Source organism: Tiliqua scincoides, chromosome 2 (assembly GCF_035046505.1).
Source record: "Tiliqua scincoides isolate rTilSci1 chromosome 2, rTilSci1.hap2, whole genome shotgun sequence".
In the NCBI taxonomy this organism is placed as follows: Eukaryota; Metazoa; Chordata; class Lepidosauria; order Squamata; family Scincidae; genus Tiliqua; species Tiliqua scincoides.
This window is the reverse complement of record NC_089822.1, coordinates 81375412-81396108: the sequence shown is the minus strand read 5'-3', so window position 1 is coordinate 81396108 and position 20697 is coordinate 81375412. Positions and strand designations below refer to the sequence as shown.

Here is a 20697-nt window from a genome sequence, read left to right as displayed (position 1 = left end):
AAGGCAATTGGACTGAATGTTCACTTACTGACCTAATAACAATGGGGATCAGAGAATGTATCCCCATCGGTAAGTGGCGCACACCTGTATTTGTATACAGGTCCAGCCTATTTATACACGGATTTATTATGCACTGATTTGACTCAACACGAATGGCCCCTGCAAATAAGAAGGAATGTGCTGATCCTTGGAGAAGGGGAAAATGCATCCCTTTAAAATCAGTTAAAAAAAACTGAACAGTCCTTTAACAATAGCCTCCTTAATGAGGGGGGGGGGCAGCTGGCTGACAATCCATCAATCCTTCTCTCTCCAGCGGACCCCTCCCTTCCCCCTGGGCAAGTGAAAGAAGGGTGATCATTTTGCATTGGTGAAGGGAGAGGCTGAGTGAAGCGCCTTTGTAAGCTCTTGGAGGAGGACTGATTGATGGATTGTCTTCTTAATGACTCTTATCTTACATCACAAAGGTCAGCAAGGCTGTTCTTAAATCACTGGAGCAAAGAAACTTTGTTTTTTAAATTGATTTGCTATAGTGCGTTTTTTGCTATCCACATGAGTGCTTGGAATGCGAATAATTAGTCTCAACCTGTAGAATGGGAAGTGCATTACTTTCCCCTGAAGTGATCTAATGTCTATAGAAGCATGAAATCTTGTTTCTCATCATGCTTCAAACTGAGCTACCTGTTACTGGCCTATATCAAAAGCTTGAAAATACTGTGTTATGTGTTTTAAAGAAGACATAGCCTCCCATGCCTACAAAAGACAGTTTTGAGGATTTTATCTGACTGTTATAATAATACCTATCTAGATTTTTTTGTAGTATTATTGTTTATAATACACCTTGAAAGTCCCAAGGTAGAGCTGAGGAGAGGACCAAAGTGCCATGAATGCTGAACCTTAATACAGATGTGCGCTCCTTAGTGACCTACCAGCTTATGCTGGGATTGCATATGCGACGACCACATGTAACCACTTGCCCGTCGGGGATGCACACCCCAACCCTCCAAGTGTGAGGGGAGCTCTGCTCCCCTTGCCTCCAGAGGGTTGTCTGAACCAGTTAATGATGGGGATTGGGACCTTGAGCTTTGTCGTCAAGTGGCGCTCGAAGCAATTGGAACCCTCTGCAAGGAAGGGGATACTCTGCTCCCCTCTTCTTCAAAGGGCACATCAGAGTGCTGCCTCTGCAAGGCTCAGACTGAGGGAAATTGTGCCTCGTGCAATTTCTGGCTTTCTGCATGAAACTGGAAGTCATGTGAGGGGCACGATTTCCCTCAGTCTGAGCCTCGCAGAGGCAGTGCTCGGACGTGCCCTTCGAAGGGGTGGGGAGCAGAGCATCCCCTTCCCTGTGGAAGGTTCAGATTGCTTCAAGCGCTGCTTGACGATGAGGCTCACGGTCCCAAAGCCCATTGTTAACTGGTGCACAACTGTATTGTTCTATTGTGACAAATTTGTATTTTTAATAAATGTGTTATGTGCATACTCAAATTTTAGTCAGAAAAGAAGGATTTTTGTATGAACATGTGCTGCTTTTTAAAAAGTGCATCTCAGAGTTTCTGTTTCTTGGCAGCTTGTGTGACACACGCTAGAAGACAAAAGCTGTTATCTTACTTCTAAGTACTCTTTCTTATTGAACCATTGTCCTGTTCTGGTTTTCTAAAAAATTTATGTGAAATTTACCACAGGATAGTAATTTTGATTCCTTTTCCTGGTACTACAAGGGGGATTATTATTGCCCTGTGTGTGTTGTATGTGAAGAGCTGCTTAAATGATAGGAAGCACTGATAACACAGGCCTCCACACAATTTGCTTTCTTAAAGGTTAGACCTATACTTTTGTATATTTGGCATCTGTTTTGCCTGATTGGTTGATGCAGCTTCCTTGTGACAAAGCCATGAAAATTTATAATTATATTTATAAAAATGCACCATTGGAATAAAAACACTTAACACCACTTTCTGCACTTCGGAAAAGTAAAATCTTTTAAAAAGCAAAGAAATAAAAAACTGTTTTCATCTATCTCTAGCTATAAAACTAACCAGCTAAAACCAATACATGAACAACGGAACTTTTCATTGATCCCGAGTGAGAATATTAGTTGACAGTACACAGTAGCCGTTACCAAAAGATGGTTTGATGCCCACATAACTCTGTAAAATCATCAGTGGTCTCAGTGTCAGGAATGAATTATATTAAGCCAATTTGAAACACTGAACTTCAGTCATTAGTACTTGTCTAGATTCCACTCTCAACATGAGACTCATGAACTCACCAGGCAGTTTTGGGACCAGACTTTCTGTCTTTCATCTTTGTCTCCCTGGTTCTAAAATGGAAGCAGCAGTCTCTTGCAATGTATGAGTTTAGTATAGATTAGAACAGAATGATAAAATGCTTTTTCATAAATCTCCTTCCTTGGATCGCAGCTCTGAGCAAATAATATTGGTTAAACATAAAATGTTAATGAAAAGTTATCAGTGTTACCATTATGGCCCAAAATTTTGCTGACAAATGCAGTTTGTAGTTTGCCAAGTATTCAGCAAGGGACTGTGTTGAGCTCTTTAATTTGGGCAGGGGACAGAACTCTTATATGTATGCACTTACCAATTCGATCTGCTGTCTTGAGGATGCCATTAATTAGGAGCCTTTGTATGATCTTGTGATGGGTCTTAGGGCAGGAGGTGATGTCTAAGTTATGTAGGTCACCAGCATTTTATTATAGCTAGCACCTTCTTGAAAAGCTAGATTTAGCCACTGCCAACTCTAAACAAGCTATGGACTCTATAAACAGTGCCAGAGCCAGTCACATCAATAAGTTCATTATAGTAAATTCCTGCTGTTACCCAGTACTGTTGAGATACTGTGGGAATAACTGTTAATTTAAAATGAATTTAGGTGAATTAAGGATAATCTCCATGGAGGACTGATTTGTCAGTGTCTCAGAATAACTTGGTTACCTTCTCTCACTAATTTTGTTAGTCTCCAATTATCAGAGATTGACTTCTTTAGAAGTCACAATTTATGATTTAAAAAACAGTTTCCTTCTTAGAGAAGGTTGATACTACACAAAATTTTAGTTTGGAATAGTAAGAAATAATAGGAACTCCAGAATCTGTTTTCTAAGCTTTAAATGTGTATTTGCTTACTTCAACTTAAGGAGACTTAAAGTGCCACCCTATGCATATTTACTTAGAAATAAGTCCCACTGTATTCAGTGGGGCTTACTCCCAGGAAAATCTATATCCAATTGCATCATTTTCAGTTCCTGAAGGCTCAGTCTTAGGAAGGCCAAGACTCAACTGGAAACCCAGTACCAAAATTGCTAAAATCACTGTTCATTATGAGTTTAATATCCTCTTTAGCCTGCAGCTGATGAATAAAAATGAATCTATGGTAACAACTGGATAAAAGTCAGAAAATGTTTTGTCCGTGCGTGACTGTTTTCTAATCCATAGGAAGAACCGAAGAAAGTCCGTTTTGACTATGATCTGTTCCTGCATCTGGAAGGCCACCCACCTGTAAACCATCTCCGCTGTGAAAAGCTTACTTTCAACAACCCAACAGAGGAGTTCAGAAGAAAGCTGCTGAAAGCAGGCGGTGTAAGTGTCCTCTGTCAGAAACAAAAAAAACCCCCAAACATGTGAAGGAGGTTTGCTGTATGAAACTGATATACTCTACTCATGGATATACTCTATATACTCTGCTTTTTGTGTGTTCTTCAAAGCATTTGTTTGAGTGGAATGCTGGCCAAACAATTATCGTACCAGCTACCTTAAATCCAAATGTATATATTTACTATGTAAATCATATTCCACATTGGCACTAACTAAAAGTAAAACAGCAGTAGCATGGACAAAGAAACTGTATGCAAAATACAAGCAAGGGATTGAGGGACCAATTCTATCCAACTTTCCAGTGCTAGTGCAGCTGCAACATAGTCCTAAGGCAAGGGAACAAATGTTCTGTTACCTTGAGGGGGCCTCTGTAACTACCCTCCCACCATAGGATGCAGTACACACCCCATTGGCATGGCTGCACCGCAGCTGGAAAGTTTAATAGGTTTGGGCCCGAATTCAGCTGCTACTGCAGGTCCACTATGAGCATATGAAGCTGCCTTTTTCTGAGACAGTTGATGGATTTAGTTCAATGTTATCTACACTAACTGGCAGTGGATCTCCAGGCTTTCAGGCAGGGATGTTTCTGGATATGTCAGGAATTCAACTGGCACCTCCTGCATGTACAGCATATGCTGTGTTACTGAATTACTATTGTCCCATCTCCAAAATTCCACCATCTGGATCTTGAGAATAATTTTATGGATTTAGATGGAGTTTATGTTTACAGCTAGGTAAAAAGTGTGAGCAGTACAATAATCCTGAAAGCATGCTACCAGATTTGAATCCAAATATATAGTGCTTAAAAGAATTGGTGGAAAGCTAACTGTCAGTCTTATATAAAAACTGTAGTGAGAATTCTGCACTGTTTATCCTCCTCTTGTAACCGCCCTGATGCAAGGAAGGCTTAAACAAAAAAGCAATCCTTATTGGGAAGGAAGGAAAAAACAAGAAAACTTTACACAATCCTGTTAACTAGATTTAATTAAAAGAGTTGACACAAAGTTGCAAGGTGGTTTTTGTGGGAATTTGTTTTTGTCCCTCTGAAGTTTGGGTTAGGATATGGTTTCAGAAGGAGTTAATGGAGAAACTGTACATGATCAATACTTTCCTATCCCCACGGTATCATGTTTCTGTTCTAGTGAAGTGATGGTTACGCAGCTAGTCTGCTTAAAGTCAGATTGCTTTTAGGTCTCTCATCCTGATGTCTGTGCTTGTCAAACATGTAGATAGATACCCAATATGTAGCTAAAGCGGTTTTCACTGTGTAACATTTAAACAAGCTCCCCACCCTTTTATTGTTTATCTCTTCATGTGTTATTGAAATGTAACTGATTTTGACTGTTCTAGTCTATCTCCACCACAGTGTGTGGTGTAGTTAAGAGTAAGTTAAGTAAGAGTTAAGAGTTAAGTAAGTTAAGAGTAAGAGTAAGTTAAGTGTACTCTTAAGCAACACTTAAGAGTAGTTGCTGCTGATATTATTAATATTTTTTACTCTTTGCCACTGCCGCTATCAGTGTGTGTTGTGCTTTACAGAGCTTCATAAACCGAACAAGACAGGTCACTGCCATCAAGGGGCTTACAGTCTCAGTTTTGACAGTGGGAAGAAAATAGGGCTGAAAGGGTAAAACGAGTGTAGCAAAGGCTGAGCATTAGCAGAGACTGTAACATTTTCTTAACATTTGAATAATGTTATTACATGATATTTAAAAAAAGAAAAAAAAAATCACTTGCAGAATTTTCTGTCCCAAAAACAGCAGTGTGAACATTTTTCAAAACTACTGTATTTAAAGAAAACTATACTCTTGCAAGCCTGCCCATGTTTCCAGTTTGTTATATTTATGTAAGTGGAGGAGGGCTTATTTTATAAAATCAGTTTCTCTCTCTCTTTCTCTCTTATTTTTTCCCCTGCTGGGCACTCAAAGCAGCTTCCAGAAAATTAAACACACATATATAAATGTTTAAAAGTCATAAAAAGTAGACAACCTAAAAAACTCATTAAAAGCCCAGAGTAGGATTTTTAAAACCAGCAGCAGATGGTAAAATGATAAAAAAACAGCCCACTAAATAGCATAAAATCCTTCTAATTAAAAGCCCTAAACTTGGAAGGTAAATGTAAAAAGAAGTATCTTTAGGCCCTGCCAGAAAGCTTCCAAGGAGGGAACAGTTCATAAGGTAATGGGGAGGGAATTCCATAGAACTGGTGCTGCTACAGAGAAGGCCCTACTCCTTACTGCCACCCCTCTCACTTCCATTGGTGGCGGCACCTGCAAAAGGGCCCTCTTTGATGACCAGAGAAGATAGGATGGATTGTATAGAAGAAGATGGTCTCTCAAATATCCTCAGCCCAAGCCATATAGTGCTTTAAAGGTCAAAACAGCACCTGAATTGGGCCCAGAAATTCAGGTGCTCCAGTGCAGCCCCTGGAGCAGTGACCTGACAGAGCCAAACTGCCAACTTCCAGCAAGCACATGGGCTGCCGCATTCTGCACAGTTGAGTCATCTTTGGGGGGGGGGGGTGTCTGAACACTTGTGGTGATAGCTATATCTATTATATTTGCATATTAGTAATATTAGTTTCTAGGATGCAAAACTAACAAGTTGGTTAAAAAATGAAACCAAGACAAATAACTGTTTTGGGCCTTATGGTCCATCGCAGAGTTTTTCCTTGAGGTAGGAGGGAAGATAGTATATCCTCACTTCGCTGTACAAGTCAGTCATGTGTGTATTCTTTGGGTGGGATCCAGATGCTTGGCACAGCTCTGTGTTGCCATCAGAAGATCCTTTTACGAGCAGTCAAAGATTTTTGACAATTTCAAACATTTGAATGTCTCTCTTTATCTTTGGAGGATTGGGGTCCGCCTTGTATTTCTAGAAGGGATGACAACAGCACTGTCTGATATATCTTTATTGTTTTAGGCTGTCATTTCAAATTATGGTGAAAGCCAAATGTTGTTAATAAAACCAATGGCAGTTGTGAGCAACTTGGAGAAAAAACCAAAGTTACCCATTCATCCATATTTGTCTGCTTCCAAGTAAAATTTGGCAACCTTCAGTCTCGAAAGACTATGGTATAAGCCTACAGCACCGGGTATTCCCAGGCGGTTTCCCATCCAAGTACTAACCAGGCCTGACCCTGCTTAGCTTCCGAGATCAGACGAGATCAGGCACATGCAGGGTAACAATTGCTGCTCTGCTTCCAAGAGCTTTGCTCTATATCCTCAGCTATTTTACAAATGTTACGAATATATTTCTTTTCACGATAGATCATGGTGATGTCAGATGGAACATCAGCTGCTTCCGGGCAGAGTCTTCATCTCCCCAACCTTCCCAGTAATTCCCTGTCTTTTTCTGAAGTGAAGAAGAAATCATCTCATGGGCTAAAGGTAGGTCATGGGTTGGCATTAGAACTTCAGGAATGCCTTGAGTAATAGTCTGGAACATTGTTTGGCCAGTGAGTCAAGAAAGAACAAATTCAGAGTATTCTTTAAATTAGATGACTGAACAACTAACATCAGTTCAAGGAGCTATTGACACTTGGACTATTAGAAGCTTCCTTATGATTTTCTTTCTTTGTTTTTTAAAGATTAACACAGAAGTTAATTCCATAATAAAATACAGGTACAAAGTATGAATATTTTTGGTACTATTGTCCACACTTTATTTCTTGCTGCAAAGCTCTGCAATTGGTACTCATAAGGTTGACATAAGGTCAGAAATGGAAGCCTGCAATAATTCTTTTCCTTCATCTGCGAGCCTCTATAAATGGAATGTATACAAGTTTTCAAACTTCTTTAATAAGGGCTACCAGAAGTCCCCAAATACTTCACTTTACATTGACATTGACACTTTACATAGCTGAGTGCTGATTGTATTCAAGTGAGTGTGGTTTTTCAAGCCTGTAGGGAGACAGTCTCCTAATTAATAATGCCAAGAGGGAGATAAAGCGGGGTATAAATTTGTAAATAAAAAAATAAAGTTCAATTTATTTGATTTCTAAGGGACTTAGCTGAGATTAATTTACATTTGATTTTGCCTGTACACTTGGGGAAATAAGGGCAACTATATTGTACTTCTGATTTAAATTCACTCTGGAGGCAATTAGAAAGTAATTTTAAAATTAAAAACCATGCTCTTGAAGAAGTATCTTTCATTTGACATAATAGCTTTGACTTTTGGCTATATAAAATGGTTTTACCATTTCTTCTATTTGCATATTACATACTGAAAGGAGTGTTACTTGCTAAAGGGCATTGGAAAAGTGCCCTATTACCGAACTACCTGAGGCCTCTTACCTGACCCAACTGTGTACACATAAATGGACAGTGTGTACACTACTGTTACAGTCATGCTTCCTTAATTTGACCTTCTGTTTCCCATATGCTAATGTTGATTTATGCTTCCTACATAATGGTACAGTATAATGTTATGCTGAATTTTAATTTTCTATCCCTTCTAGTTGTGCTGAAATAGATTCAGAATAGATTTTTCCCCTTGTTGAAATTTTAATAGGTTTTTTCTTAATCCATCTGCAAGATTTAAAAAAAATTACTGTTATATGCGTTAGGAAGCCATGTTTTATAGCCACTAATAACTTCTAAAGTAGTTAATTAATTTTTAATTTATTTAAGCCCACACAGACATTATTAAACTGAAAAGACTTGTGCAGTTCAGCAGTTCAGTTTGGTATTATCAATGTAAATTTAAGTAATTAAACATAATGAGGTACTTAATGAACCACTAAAATTTGTTGCTTTATATTATAAGAATTGGGTTTTTCCTGCATTTCTATCATTCTAGGTAATGCTTTTCACTTAAAGGCATTTACCCTACAGAATCTGTCAGCCAAACACAAATGTCACACTCACAACATGAAGTCACAGTGGCAAGGCAGTCAGAAGAAGACTGAACACAGCACTGTATGTGTTATAATATCAGACTGGAATCTTTTACGTGCTTAATAATAACAACAACAACTTTATTTTTACCCCGCCTTTTTCGCCGAAGGGACTCAAGGCGGCTGACAACAGATTAAAAAACATAATTTAAAACAAATAAAAACATATTAACACATGTCATAAAAACAGCAATTAGATAAAAAATAGGTAAAAAGAGCATAGAGCAGCAGCAAATCATTAAACAATCAGGCCTGTAAAAAATATTAAAAGATGTTTAAAAAGATGTTTACAAGGCCGAGAACTCAGAAGGCTTGTTTAAACAGAAGGGTCTTCAAGCCTCTCCGAAAGGTCTCAAGAGAGGGATCCATTCTTAAGTCAAGGGGAAGGGAGTTCCATAGCGTTGGTGCCACTACTGAGAAGGCCCTATTTCTTGCCGCGGCCCCACATACCTCCCTAGATGGCGGCACTTGTAAAAAGGCCTTCTCTGATGACCTAAGAGGACGAGCCGGATTGTATGGGAGTAGGCGATCTCTAAGATACTCTGGCCCAGAGCAGTATAGGGCTTTAAAGGTCAAAACCAGCACCTTGAATTGGGCCCGGAAACGAATGGGCAGCCAATGCAGCCGCTGGAGAAGCGGACTGACAGGGTCGCACCGCCTACCTCCAGTAACTACACGGGCCGCCGCATTCTGCACTAGTTGCAGTTTCCGAACCGTCTTCAAGGGCAGCCCCACATAGAGCGCGTTACAGTAATCTAACCTCGATGTCACCGAGGCATGGATCACCGTGGCCAGGTCTGCACGATCCAAGTACAGCCGCAGCTGGCGCACCAGCCGAAGCTGAGCGAAGGCCCCCCTAGCCACAGCCACCACCTGGGAATCCAGGAGCAGCTGCAAGTCCAGGTGGACCCCCAAGCTGCGGACCTGCTCCTGCTTAGTTGGAAGAAAGTTCCAGTTTAAGTCACATTGTTAGGCGCATAAATCGAAGGCCCAGTTCAGATACTATATTCCCAGTTGAACAAATTATGGTTTGTTGTATTGCGAATGAGTAACAAGTTCAAATGTCCCCTGCTCCTTTCTCTCTACCCTAGTGCACTCATTCTGAGCTAAGCCTTCCTGGTTTGTTAAATAACAGCATGCCATAACATCTGAACTTTGCAACTCTAGCTGAGCACTTCCTACAGTTCAGGGTTGTACACCATCTGGAGGAAGAAGAGCTTGAACCTTGTTCCCAGGAATGTTATGTCTGAACTGGACTCCAGTTTCTTTGTGCTAGACATACTTTATTAATATGACCTATTATTATGGTGAATTGTTTCAAATCTTAATTGGTGTTCATGTATGAATGTGACTATCTCATTCTGAATCTGTAACTTACAATTATTTTGCATATAAATTGAATAAACTGTAACACAGAATAGTGTTATGATCACTCAAGCAGTATTTTTTTTTGGTCCTGCAGTTCGAATGTATAGAGTTTCCTTATATCTGGACCACTGGTCCATCTAGCCCAGTACTGTTTTGACAGAAAGCAGCTCTCAAGGGTCTTTTCCTGGCTCTCTTTAACTGGAGATGCCAGAGGTTGAACCTGGAACCTTTGCGTGCAAAGTATGTGCTTGACCACTGCAGCCTTCCCATGTCTGATTTACTATGGCCTGATTTGGTTGTGCTACATCAGACTTTTACAGCACAATTCTATGCATGACTGCTTGTAAGTCTTAAGTTCAATGGGGATTAGTCCCTAGTAAATATATATAGGATTGCAGCCTTAGTCTATCTAGCTAAGATATCTTAGCCTAGCCCAGTTCTGGGCTACTCATAATAAACAATAAACTCATCAGGGTTTCACTCAGAAGTCTGCCTGTCCCATACCTACTACCTGCAATCCTCTCTAAATCCTGTTTTGAGATATGTCACTATTTGTTTCAGTTTCTTTGTCTTGTTGATTTGATTGAAGAATTGAAAAGTGGCTTTTAAATTACAGGCTTCTTTATGTGGGGGACTTTTTGCTCTTGTGATTTTTTTGCTTGGGAAAGTCTAAAAGTTCCTTGTATGCTGATAATGCAGTGTGAATGCAGCCAGTATGTTGATAGTATAGCCAATAAGTTGTAGTTGATTTTTTGTGTACTTTATTAAAGTGAAAGTCAGACTAGGAAATGTTGTTTACAAATAAATATAGAGTGTGAGACTTTCTCATTGCAGCCAAGAGCAGACTATATAGTCTGCAGCATTTCTTCAAAGAAAGGGGAGCGGTAGAAGGCATTCAGTATTTGGCATTAAGGAACAGTGAGCCTGGTATTGGTATACAGCGAGCCTGAATGATTTACTCATCCTGGTTCTCAAAGCCATCATAGTCTGTCTTGAATTGGTTTATGTTAAATGCAGCGCTGATGCTGTTTTCTGAAACTTTTAACTTTCCCACCTCTTTTTGTTCTTAAAATGGTGAAGTAATTTTTCCCCACTAAGAATAGTGAAGCCATGGATTGCAACTGGACATGCTAATGAATGATCAAGTAATTCTTTATCTGCTGTATTTGGGGCAAAACAACAAATAGTAATGTATAGCACTTTATTCGTGCAAAATGTTTGACAGTCTTATTTGATATCATTCATCTTCTGGAGTGCATAATCACTTTAGTTGTATAGAACTTGTTCAAGGCCATTGGAGAGCAGGGATTAGGACACAAGTCTTCTCAGTTCAAACATTCAATAATGCTATTTACTGATTAAAGTGATGACCCTGCTGTCTTCACATCTCAGTACATTTGGGGAGGTCATACAAGTCCAGGGAACCTGTGCAATAGATGCACGTGGGACCAGATTCTGGTAGAAGAGTTCCTGCAATAGTGACTGATCTGCTCTAGAACAGCCTGGATTCTGAATTTATTTTATTATTACTACTTTTTGGCTGACCAGCAAAGGTACAGTAAAATGATCAGTGTCACTAGTGTCACACCTGGGGCAAAGTCCTCCTCTGGGCTCCTATAGAAACCTCCCCCACTTGTCTTCTGATAGGGCTTTCGGTGCAATAACTGTCAGCAGTACTTGGCATAGTGTGCTCTGTGATGAGTATTGGGTGTTAAACAGCAGCCCACAGAATTTTTTTATTTGGATCTCGGGATCTCAGCTGCTGAGCAGTGCTGAGGTATCAGAACTGAAAGGGTGGCCCAATGATAATAGGGCTCTCTTATATCTTGAAATATGATCATTATTTCTGTATTTTCTCTTCTGTCATTTGTGGCTAATCAGTTCCTAAGTGACAAAAAGTGCTTATTTCTGGTTATTACTTGTTCAACGACATCACTTCCTGCCTAATGACATCACTGCCAGCCCTCAGCAGGCATCATGAATGCTTTCTGGCCAGTGTATGAAATGAGTTTGATACCCCTGCCATACTCTGTGCCTGACTTGTTGGCCTTTGCTGCCACTCCTGAGCAGTTTCCTCTCAAGTATGTCCTGGAAGAAAACGGGCAGGTTTGCCCATTGGTAGCAATGGGTTAACTCCTAAGTAAATCATAGCACAAAGGGGAGAGGTGATTTTTGCAAATCTCTGCTTACCTCAGCAGCTATCTATGACCCTTAAAAATCTGCTCCTGAGTAGGGAACTTCCAAAGTAGGGTAGCACAACAGGTTGCAGCAAGAGGTAGGGATTAATGAAAGTGAAGAAAAATTATCCTCCCCCCACCTCTCTTGCACAAATGGAACTTTTTCCAGTTCTGCCTCAAGTGTTCAGGATACAGCCCACAATTTGTTCGTTTTTAAATAAAATCAGGATGTGCAACATGCACAGATTTTCTAAGTACTTAAACTGCAATGCTCCTTTCAGTATTCCCATGCCACTTGTATACTTCTGCCACTGGTTCTATAAGGTTCTGGGAACACTTGTTTTTAGAACCAATGTGATTAATAACCTCGTTTAGTATAGTGTATGCACATAACTTTTAAATATATTGAGACACTTTTGGTATCTCATGTCTGAAACATAATTAGAAAAAATGTACCTTATATGACCACTTAAAAAAAATTATTTTATTTTCACTGTTTCCTTAAACTCTCAAAACACTATCCCCTGGCTTTTGAATTGAAGTACTATTCATTGGGCCCCTGTGCTACTGGACAATCTCTTATCCACTGCTCTTATTAAAGTGGTCAGCATTACACAGTAGAATTGCTTGTTCCAAATTTACGTCAAATCTTCTAAGTTTTAACTTTGTGATTTTCATTGTTGCAGGACCCAAGTAAGAGTATAAGCACTAGCAGCAACAGTAGTAACAGTTTTTCAAAACCACATAAATTAACAAAGGAGCACAAGGAGAAACCTTCTAAAGACTCAAAAGAACATAAAAGTGCCTTCAAAGAACCTTCCAGGGAACATAACAAATCTTCCAAAGAATCCTCTAAGAAACCCAAAGAAAACAAACCTCTAAAGGATGAAAAAATTGTTCCTAAGATGGCCTTCAAGGAACCCAAACCTATGTCAAAGGAGCCAAAATCGGAAAATAACATACTGACCATAACAGGTGGACAGCAGCAAGAAAAAAAGGCCCCTACAAAGAGGCCTCCTGGTATGGATTCTGAGGAACTTGCTGCCAAAAAAAAGAAGAAAAGTGGCTCGGAGGCTTTATTTAAAAGTTTTTCTAGTGCTCCCCCCCTGATACTTACTTGTTCCACTGCTGACAAAAAACAGACAAAGGACAAATCTCAGTTTAAGATTGGGAAAGTCAAAATGGAAAGCGAGACACTGGAGAAGAAGTCTACATTACCACCATTTGATGATATTGTGGACCCTAATGATTCTGATATGGAGGAGAACATGTCCTCGAAATCTGAAGTAAGGTTTGATCTTTCTGTCATTACTTTGCTCTCCTGTTAACAAGATTTTCTGCATGTTGGGCCTTAAAACACAAAAAACTTGTGCATAATGATAATATGTATATGTATATTAAGACTGATTCAGCGTTGCTATGCAAAATTGTGGAAATTGGCTGCAGCTACTTTTGATCAGTTCTTTGACTAGTTGTTTTTAATCTTGCCAGGGATTTACATCAGTTTGTTATTCATATGAATATTCATATAAGTTTAAGAGTTGAGCACTTGTATTGTGATCACTTTTCACTTCCCTGAAACTGTTAAATTTTATGCATTTTTTTTAAGATGGTCTTGTTATGATTCGTGATGCTTGATGAATACAAAACAATACTATGCAAGGAGTAGTACATTAAAGTCATCCTTGAACTTGAAAGGACTGTGTAAATTTTGTATGTGATAGAAGTTGTTTTTCTTAGTCAGAATGCTTGTTGCTTGAACTCTTGTGTCCTAAATGTCACTGAATCCTAGGATCACTTCAGGCTCATTCCCAAAGGCACATTGATCCCTGTTGGCTTTAAACTGAATTTGTGAATGTTCTCCACTTGAATACTGTTTTGTGTTGAGTTGGCACTAGGTGATTTAAAAGTTATATTTGTAGTGGTTAAACTGTTTAAGGTTTATTTACATAATCAAGTTCATTACTTGATACCACCATTAATGAGTGGTACATGTTTAAACAGGCTTTCGGATGTTTGATTGCAAGAGAAATTTTAAAAAATATGGGGGGGGGGTGCTTCGCACATCTGAAACACATGTTTCTGTGAAGTTGTGCTTAGATACTTGGTAACTGAAAAAGAGTGAGAAAACAGAATGTCCTTCTCGTGTATATTAAGAATTCAGAGCTGTCGCAGTCAAACTAGATGAAGAACCACACTATTGAGTTAATGGCTGTGTGAATGATGTACTTTGTTGAAGGAAGGGGATGAAATATTGAACTGGTGAGTTGTCATATGGAATGAGTGGAAAACCCAGGTTTGGGTTTGGAAATTTAAGCTTGAGTTTGAGTTCTATTACCCTCCCCTGGTTAGATAGTAGAAGTGAAAGATCATTGTCACCACCATCACCTTGCCGATTGCAACATGTGTTCTGCAGGTTTGCTTGCCTGCTTTGATCACTTCAGAGCTATTTGTTTTATAAGATCATTTTATCATATCATACTGATCTTCATTTACTGTAGCTATCATGTGGGGAGGTGTGGAATAGCCCTTCCTCAATTAATGGATGAAACTAGATAGTCTTTTGTGAATTTCCAACACAGATCTCTAAAGATAATTAGCATAATACTTAACATTTATATACTGCTTTGCATGTTGAAAGTGCTTCACCTGCAGAGCTTGTAATCCTTATAACCATCCCTTAAAGTAGATTTGTGGTGTTGCCATCACATATGGGTAGCACAGTCCATTTATTGTAAAAGAAGACACATGTAAAACAAAACTCAAATAGTGAGTCCAAAGACCATTCACCTTCTTTCAAAAGCAAGGTAGGGAGAAAGTGGCTGCATCATGCCTGTCTCTAAATTGGAACCTGCTGTTCTGGCTGAACTGGCAAAATCTATCTCATTAGATAAAATTCCTTATAAGACTACCTTGTATAGCCTTGTGTGTACTGTTCAGAAAGTACTTTGAAATCCTGAAATCAGTAAAGAATGAAGCTCAAGTGGTGTCTTAAATATTTGGAGTTGGTGAAAAGTTGCTGGAAAGGGAGAGGCCACCAGTTGTTAGTACAGCACATACTTTGAATGCAGAAGGTCCCCAGTTCAACCTCTGGCATCCATAATGAAAAAAGGATATCTGGAACTGGAGCCAAGAGAGTCCTTTTCATGGGACCTTTCCAGGCCCATACAAGAAAAGATGTCCCAATAGCCTAACTTCATATTTTGATAAAGTGGCATTTTAATATTGGGCCTTTCAATTGTTGTTAGCCACCTTTGGTTACCAAGTGTTAGGCAGGGAGAATATAATTATTTTAATAAAATAGGTTGCGATGTTTCAGTGGCAAATACTTCGAAGTTTCAACTGTGATCTTTCCTGTGTAAAATCGCGTATGAATCTGGCTCAGCCTCACACACAGACACCCTATATAAATTGGGGAAATACATTTGGTACACCTCTGGTGTGTAATGTAATTACTCATGTGTGACTTCTAAGAAATAAAAGGTTAGATTTAAAGATATTTGGAAATAAAAGACTAGCAGAAGGAAAAGTGGCCATTGAAACACTGTTCCCGTTTAAAATATCATTCAAGTGGATTTTGAAATTTTAACTGGAAAAGAAAAGGGTGAGAATGTGAGACAAATGTAATATCAGAAGTAGAGGTTAGGCCACCTTCTTCCCCCCTCCCCAACATAATTACCTGCGCTATAGAGGTAATTGGAAAGATTACCTCTATAGAGGTAAATTGGAAGATTACCTCTATAGAAGTAGAGGTACTGGAAGATTAGAGACAGACTAAGTTGACTTCTGATATGGCTGTGAGATCATAGGTGAACACATCAAGGCTTTAATGTGAAGAGAAATAATTGAGGTCTTGTAAGAGTGTGAACATTTGCCCTTCATGTCTTAATAATATATACACTCAAGAGACTGAGGAGATGTTGATGCCTAATTTTAGAAAGCATTCAAAAGGAATCTGTAATCTAGTATCACATTGAAGACCTTATTATGTATACCAGACCTGCAGGTAACTCTTCATTGGCCTATGTTTTTTTATCAGCTGCAGTTTAAGGGCCCAATCCTATCCAATTTTCCAATGCTGGTGTAGCCGTGCCAATGGGCTGTTCACTGCATCCTGTGGTGGGGAGGCAGTCACAGAGGCCTCCTCAAGGTGTTCCCTTACCTCGGAGCTACATTACGGCTACACCGGTGCCGGAAAGTTGGATAGGATTGGGCCCTAAGTTACTATAGTACTTTTTATTTTAAATACCTTATGTTATTTTCATATTAGACTGAAAGTCTTCAGGCTGTGTTTATTCTTTTAGTTTTGCCATAGTATTTTCAAGAGACCAGGCCACTGATGGAGAATATTGTTAATGCCAAATGGAGAGGGGGAAATTTGATTTTTAAGGCAGATTTTAAAATCATAAGATCTAAACAGTATAATGTTTTATTTTGGGCATTTAATTCTTCTGTTTGCATATGTTGCCATCATTTTCAAATGTCTGTGCAACCTCAAGTGTAGAAATACCATAAGCTTAAATTTTCAGAAGTCTAATGAAAAACTGAAACCTGAGAGAAGACAGGTAAAGTTGTTGACTATATATTGTCCATTTCCATCATAGACATTGCTAGGTTGGTTAAAATAAGTAAAATACTTTAATGACTGTTTTCATTTTGACGTATAATTGGGCACAATTTTTCTCAAGACTACATTAATCTTATGTGTATTGTTTCAAAAGCTTGTATGAAAAGTAGTAGTTTGGCATCATAATGTATGTGGATGATAGCAAACAAGGAAGCTCAAAGCACGTTCTCTCTCTTGTTGGTTTACAAAACAGAAATCATGCTCATTTGTTTGTTAAATCACAATTGGTGGAGAGATTAGGGCTGGTGTGCATAATTATGATGATCTTCTGATTAACAGGTATGTGGCACTAGGAAAAATCCAAGTGCTTAGTAGATTAAAGGTCTGAGAAGACTTATGTTTTGCATAGCCATGTTATCAACCAAATGCCATTGCTTCCTAGCTAGAAGGAGCATTTAGATTTCCTTTATTACTGTTGACTTTTTTATTTGCAAGGAATAACATTTTAATGAGTTGAAGGAATGGAACAGCATTTGCAAACAAAGGACTCAGTTTGCAAAGAGAATTCTAAATAGGCTCACTTGTTTAACTACCTTCTTTTAAAAATTAAATATAATTAGAGGAAGATTCCAGGTGTGACTCTTTGAAACTAAATGTCTAAGAAGAATGCTAAAGGATTTAGACGTGTCTGGGATTTTAGAGAGGTCCCCCCCCCCCCCCAACCAAACATAAAATATAATGATTCAAGCTAATAGTTCACAAGCAAATTGCATTTCCAGCATTCTGGGCAAAATTTGTCTGTAATAGCATCTTTTAAGAGGAAGTGAATTCAAGACAATCCAAAAGCGTAAAAGAGGTAGAATGAGATGCCCACATTTTGTTAGCAATGAAGATGGTGCCTGTCAGAGATTGGGAAGTCTTCAATGCACTCGAACCGAGTAAGTTGTAACTCTCCTACAGTCTATTTGTCTCTTACTCCATCCTGTTCATAGACTTATTTGAACTGTCTCAAGCAGGCAATAAATTACCCACTGCAGAGACATCAGTGTTGGGTTTTTTACCCGATGGAAGCTTCTCACAAAGAGGTGGTCTGTCATGCTATTTCTAAGGTGGGTCTATAATGTCTACTTTTTTTTACTGTTGGTAAAAGTTGTATAATATGGAAGGGTTTTGATGAAATAGCCTCCTTTATTTGGCACTAGCTGTATTACAACTATAGCTGAGATAGTGTTTCCCTTCCAAACTTTTTCCACTAACAGTGCATAATAAGTTCCAAGCGGGAACTTTGTTTTTGTTATCTTAGAGACAAACAATTTAGTACTGTACCGCATATGGAAAATAATTGCTTACAAATATAATTTGTAACAAAGAAAAAAGATTTACATGTTAGTAGTATAGTAAATGGCCTTGAGAAAAATAATGTAGCTGAAATGGTGGCTTTTACAGTATTAGCTAAACACAATTCCCTTGTGGGGAATGTGGAATATGGTAGATTCTAGAGAACTATTTTGTTCTACACAAGCAATATATATTTTTTTTAATTGCTGAGAATTGAAATACGTGCTACTAGGGTAACTATTTTCTAGATTCAGGTTGCAATCATCTTGACAGTAGTGCTCTGTGGTGCCATTTGCAGGGGCAGCATTCACTCCTGGATGGACAGGAATGATTATTGTGACTTTGGGAGCATCTGAAAATGTCAGCCAGCTTTCTTTGTACTTTAGTTGGAAAATGTAAACGTTTTATGTAATTCAGAAGCAAAATACCTACAAAGCAAAATTGTTGAACAACCCACATCTCCAGTAACATCTTCAATGACATCTTTTGAAGATGCAATTTTCTATTGCCCCTGATGTCCAGGTGTAGTTACTACTGGACATCTACTATGATGTCATGAGTTTCTAGTAGTTCATGGCTACAGTGTTTTGCTAGACACTTGAGTGTAAGGTTGTGCCTGTTTTTGTTTCATTGGCAAAACTGAAATACACTGTAGCTCATACACTTGTATTTTAACTGAATATTGCTGTTTGCCTTTTAGAAACCTTGTGGCTATAAAATCAGTTGAATATCAATATTACAGCATTCTTACTATTCCTCACTGTGATAGTACCTTTAAAATACCAGTAACCTTTTATATGAAGTAGCAAAACTATCCAGAATCCCTTGTATATTCAGGCCGTTTGAAATTCCACACTGAGACTTTTGTTGGCTCTTGCCAGAAGAGTGTAAAGCAACAAGGAGAGGGAGGGGAAGGAAAGCCTGTAAAATTTATAGCTGTTGAGGCAATGGGAGAATAGCCCAGTCTACTCAAAACTCTAAAAGCTCTGCTTTTATCTTTGATTTCCCCCCCTCTTAAACTACTTTGTGAAAAACTTCAATCACAGGATGTTTGATTTTTATTAAAATTTTGCCTGCCAGTTTCCTCTGTGGGTCAGTGCAACAGCTTGATAACAGAATACTTGAGAGTTTGTTTTTGTTGAACATATGATCATTAAATATGGTGGTGGTCTTACAAAAAGTTACACAAATTTCTAGCTGTTGTAGAAAGTGGAAAACTTGAAACCCTGGAACCAGTTATGGATTGTTTCAGGCTAGGGCTGTTAATGAAATAATTGTAGTTTGGGAGGGAAGGTAGTGGTAGTTTTGTGTTGATTTGTAATTTTGTTCCTGTGTATCTTATCAAACAGAAAAAAAATGAAAGTTAGAAGTAAATCTTTTGACAAATGCTCTTAACTATATGAATTGAAACCTATAAATTAATACAGTAGAAATGAAGAGCAGAATAGGTGGAAAAAATAAAGTTGAATATTTTTTTAAATTAGTGACAGAACTGGGCAAAATAAATAGAGAGAAGTTGAATTTCTAGACCTGGGGTATCCAAACATTTTAACAGGAGGGCCACATCATCTCTCTGACATGGTGTTGGGGGCTGGGGAAAAAAGAATTAATTTACATTTAAAATTTGCATAAATTTATGTAAATGAATATATTGGAGATGGAACTTACGTATATGAGTGAATGAAGGTCTTGCAATAGCTCATGACCTATAAAAGGCCTTGCACAAAGCCAAGCTGGCCTTTCCTTTGCTGCTGCATCACAGACATGAAACAGCAAGCAGTGGAGGGAACCCTTAGCCAGCGCAAGCAAGAGATCAGTCATCCTCATGTTGAGGGTAGTTGCACCGGGCTAGCATGGGCTCCAGCAAGTCTCCAGAGGGCTAGAGGCTCATTGGAGTCTGGGGCTCCCCTCAGGCCATAATGGGGGTCCCCGAGGGCTGCGAATGGCCCCCAGGCTGGAGTTTGGGCACCCCTGTTCTGGGCCATTATTGTGATCGGTGCATAATATTAATACCTGCAAACAACTGAAAGGTGCAGAATTAAAGTGTAAGTTTACTGTAGATATTGAGAGAAGTTGCATTTTACTCTTGGAGCCAAGTTACATATTACAATGATGAATTTTCTTTCTTTCTTTCTTTCTTGCTTTCTTTCTTTCTTTCTTTCTTTCTTTCTTTCTTTCTCTTGCTTGCTTGCTTGCTTGCTTGCTTGCTTGCTTGCTTGCTTGTCATTAAGCAGCAAGTGACATCAGTAAGCAGGTTATGACCTGAAATAGGCATTTCTCATTTAGAAACTCATTAGCTGCAAATGACAGAAAATATCAGAATCTTGATCATATTTTCAAGATATGGGGGAGCACAACTATCACATGGGCTGCCCTTTTTGAGGCGCCACTGCTGCTGAGGAATTACTTCACAGCTCAGCCGCTGAGAAGTGCTCTGCGAAATAATGCCTTAGCTGCTGAAAGGGTGGCCAGCGTAATAACTGAGCTCTCCCAGTGCATCCGCAGTTACTCCTTTTCTCACCCCTCTTGGTCTGCTCTTCCCTCATACTGTTCCTCACCTTCTGAAGCCTCCTTCCATCTCTTCCTCCCAGTGCCTTGGTAGAGACAGGGCAGCACTGGGAGAGCCGAGTTATCACATGGGATGCACTTTCAGCAGTGATACCTCACTTCTGCCTGTGTGCCACTTCTGCTGAGCATCATTTTGCTGCTCAGCAGTTGATGGTGATGCCAAGTGAGCCCAACTAT

The 20697-nt window shown here is 39.0% G+C and overlaps 1 protein-coding gene and 1 pseudogene across 1 annotated transcript in view; one reads left to right on the top strand and one right to left on the bottom strand.

Annotated features, from left to right (window-relative positions):
• Window positions 1-20697, top strand: part of MLLT3 (MLLT3 super elongation complex subunit) — a 143053-nt gene that overhangs the window by 82107 nt on the left and 40249 nt on the right. The window contains exons 4-6 of the mRNA XM_066614726.1: window positions 3447-3590; window positions 6872-6991; window positions 12734-13333. Coding sequence (XP_066470823.1) covers window positions 3447-3590; window positions 6872-6991; window positions 12734-13333 — 864 coding nt within the window. The remainder of the gene's footprint in view (window positions 1-3446; window positions 3591-6871; window positions 6992-12733; window positions 13334-20697) is intronic.
• On the bottom strand, window positions 6682-6802 carry LOC136642364 (5S ribosomal RNA; annotated as a pseudogene).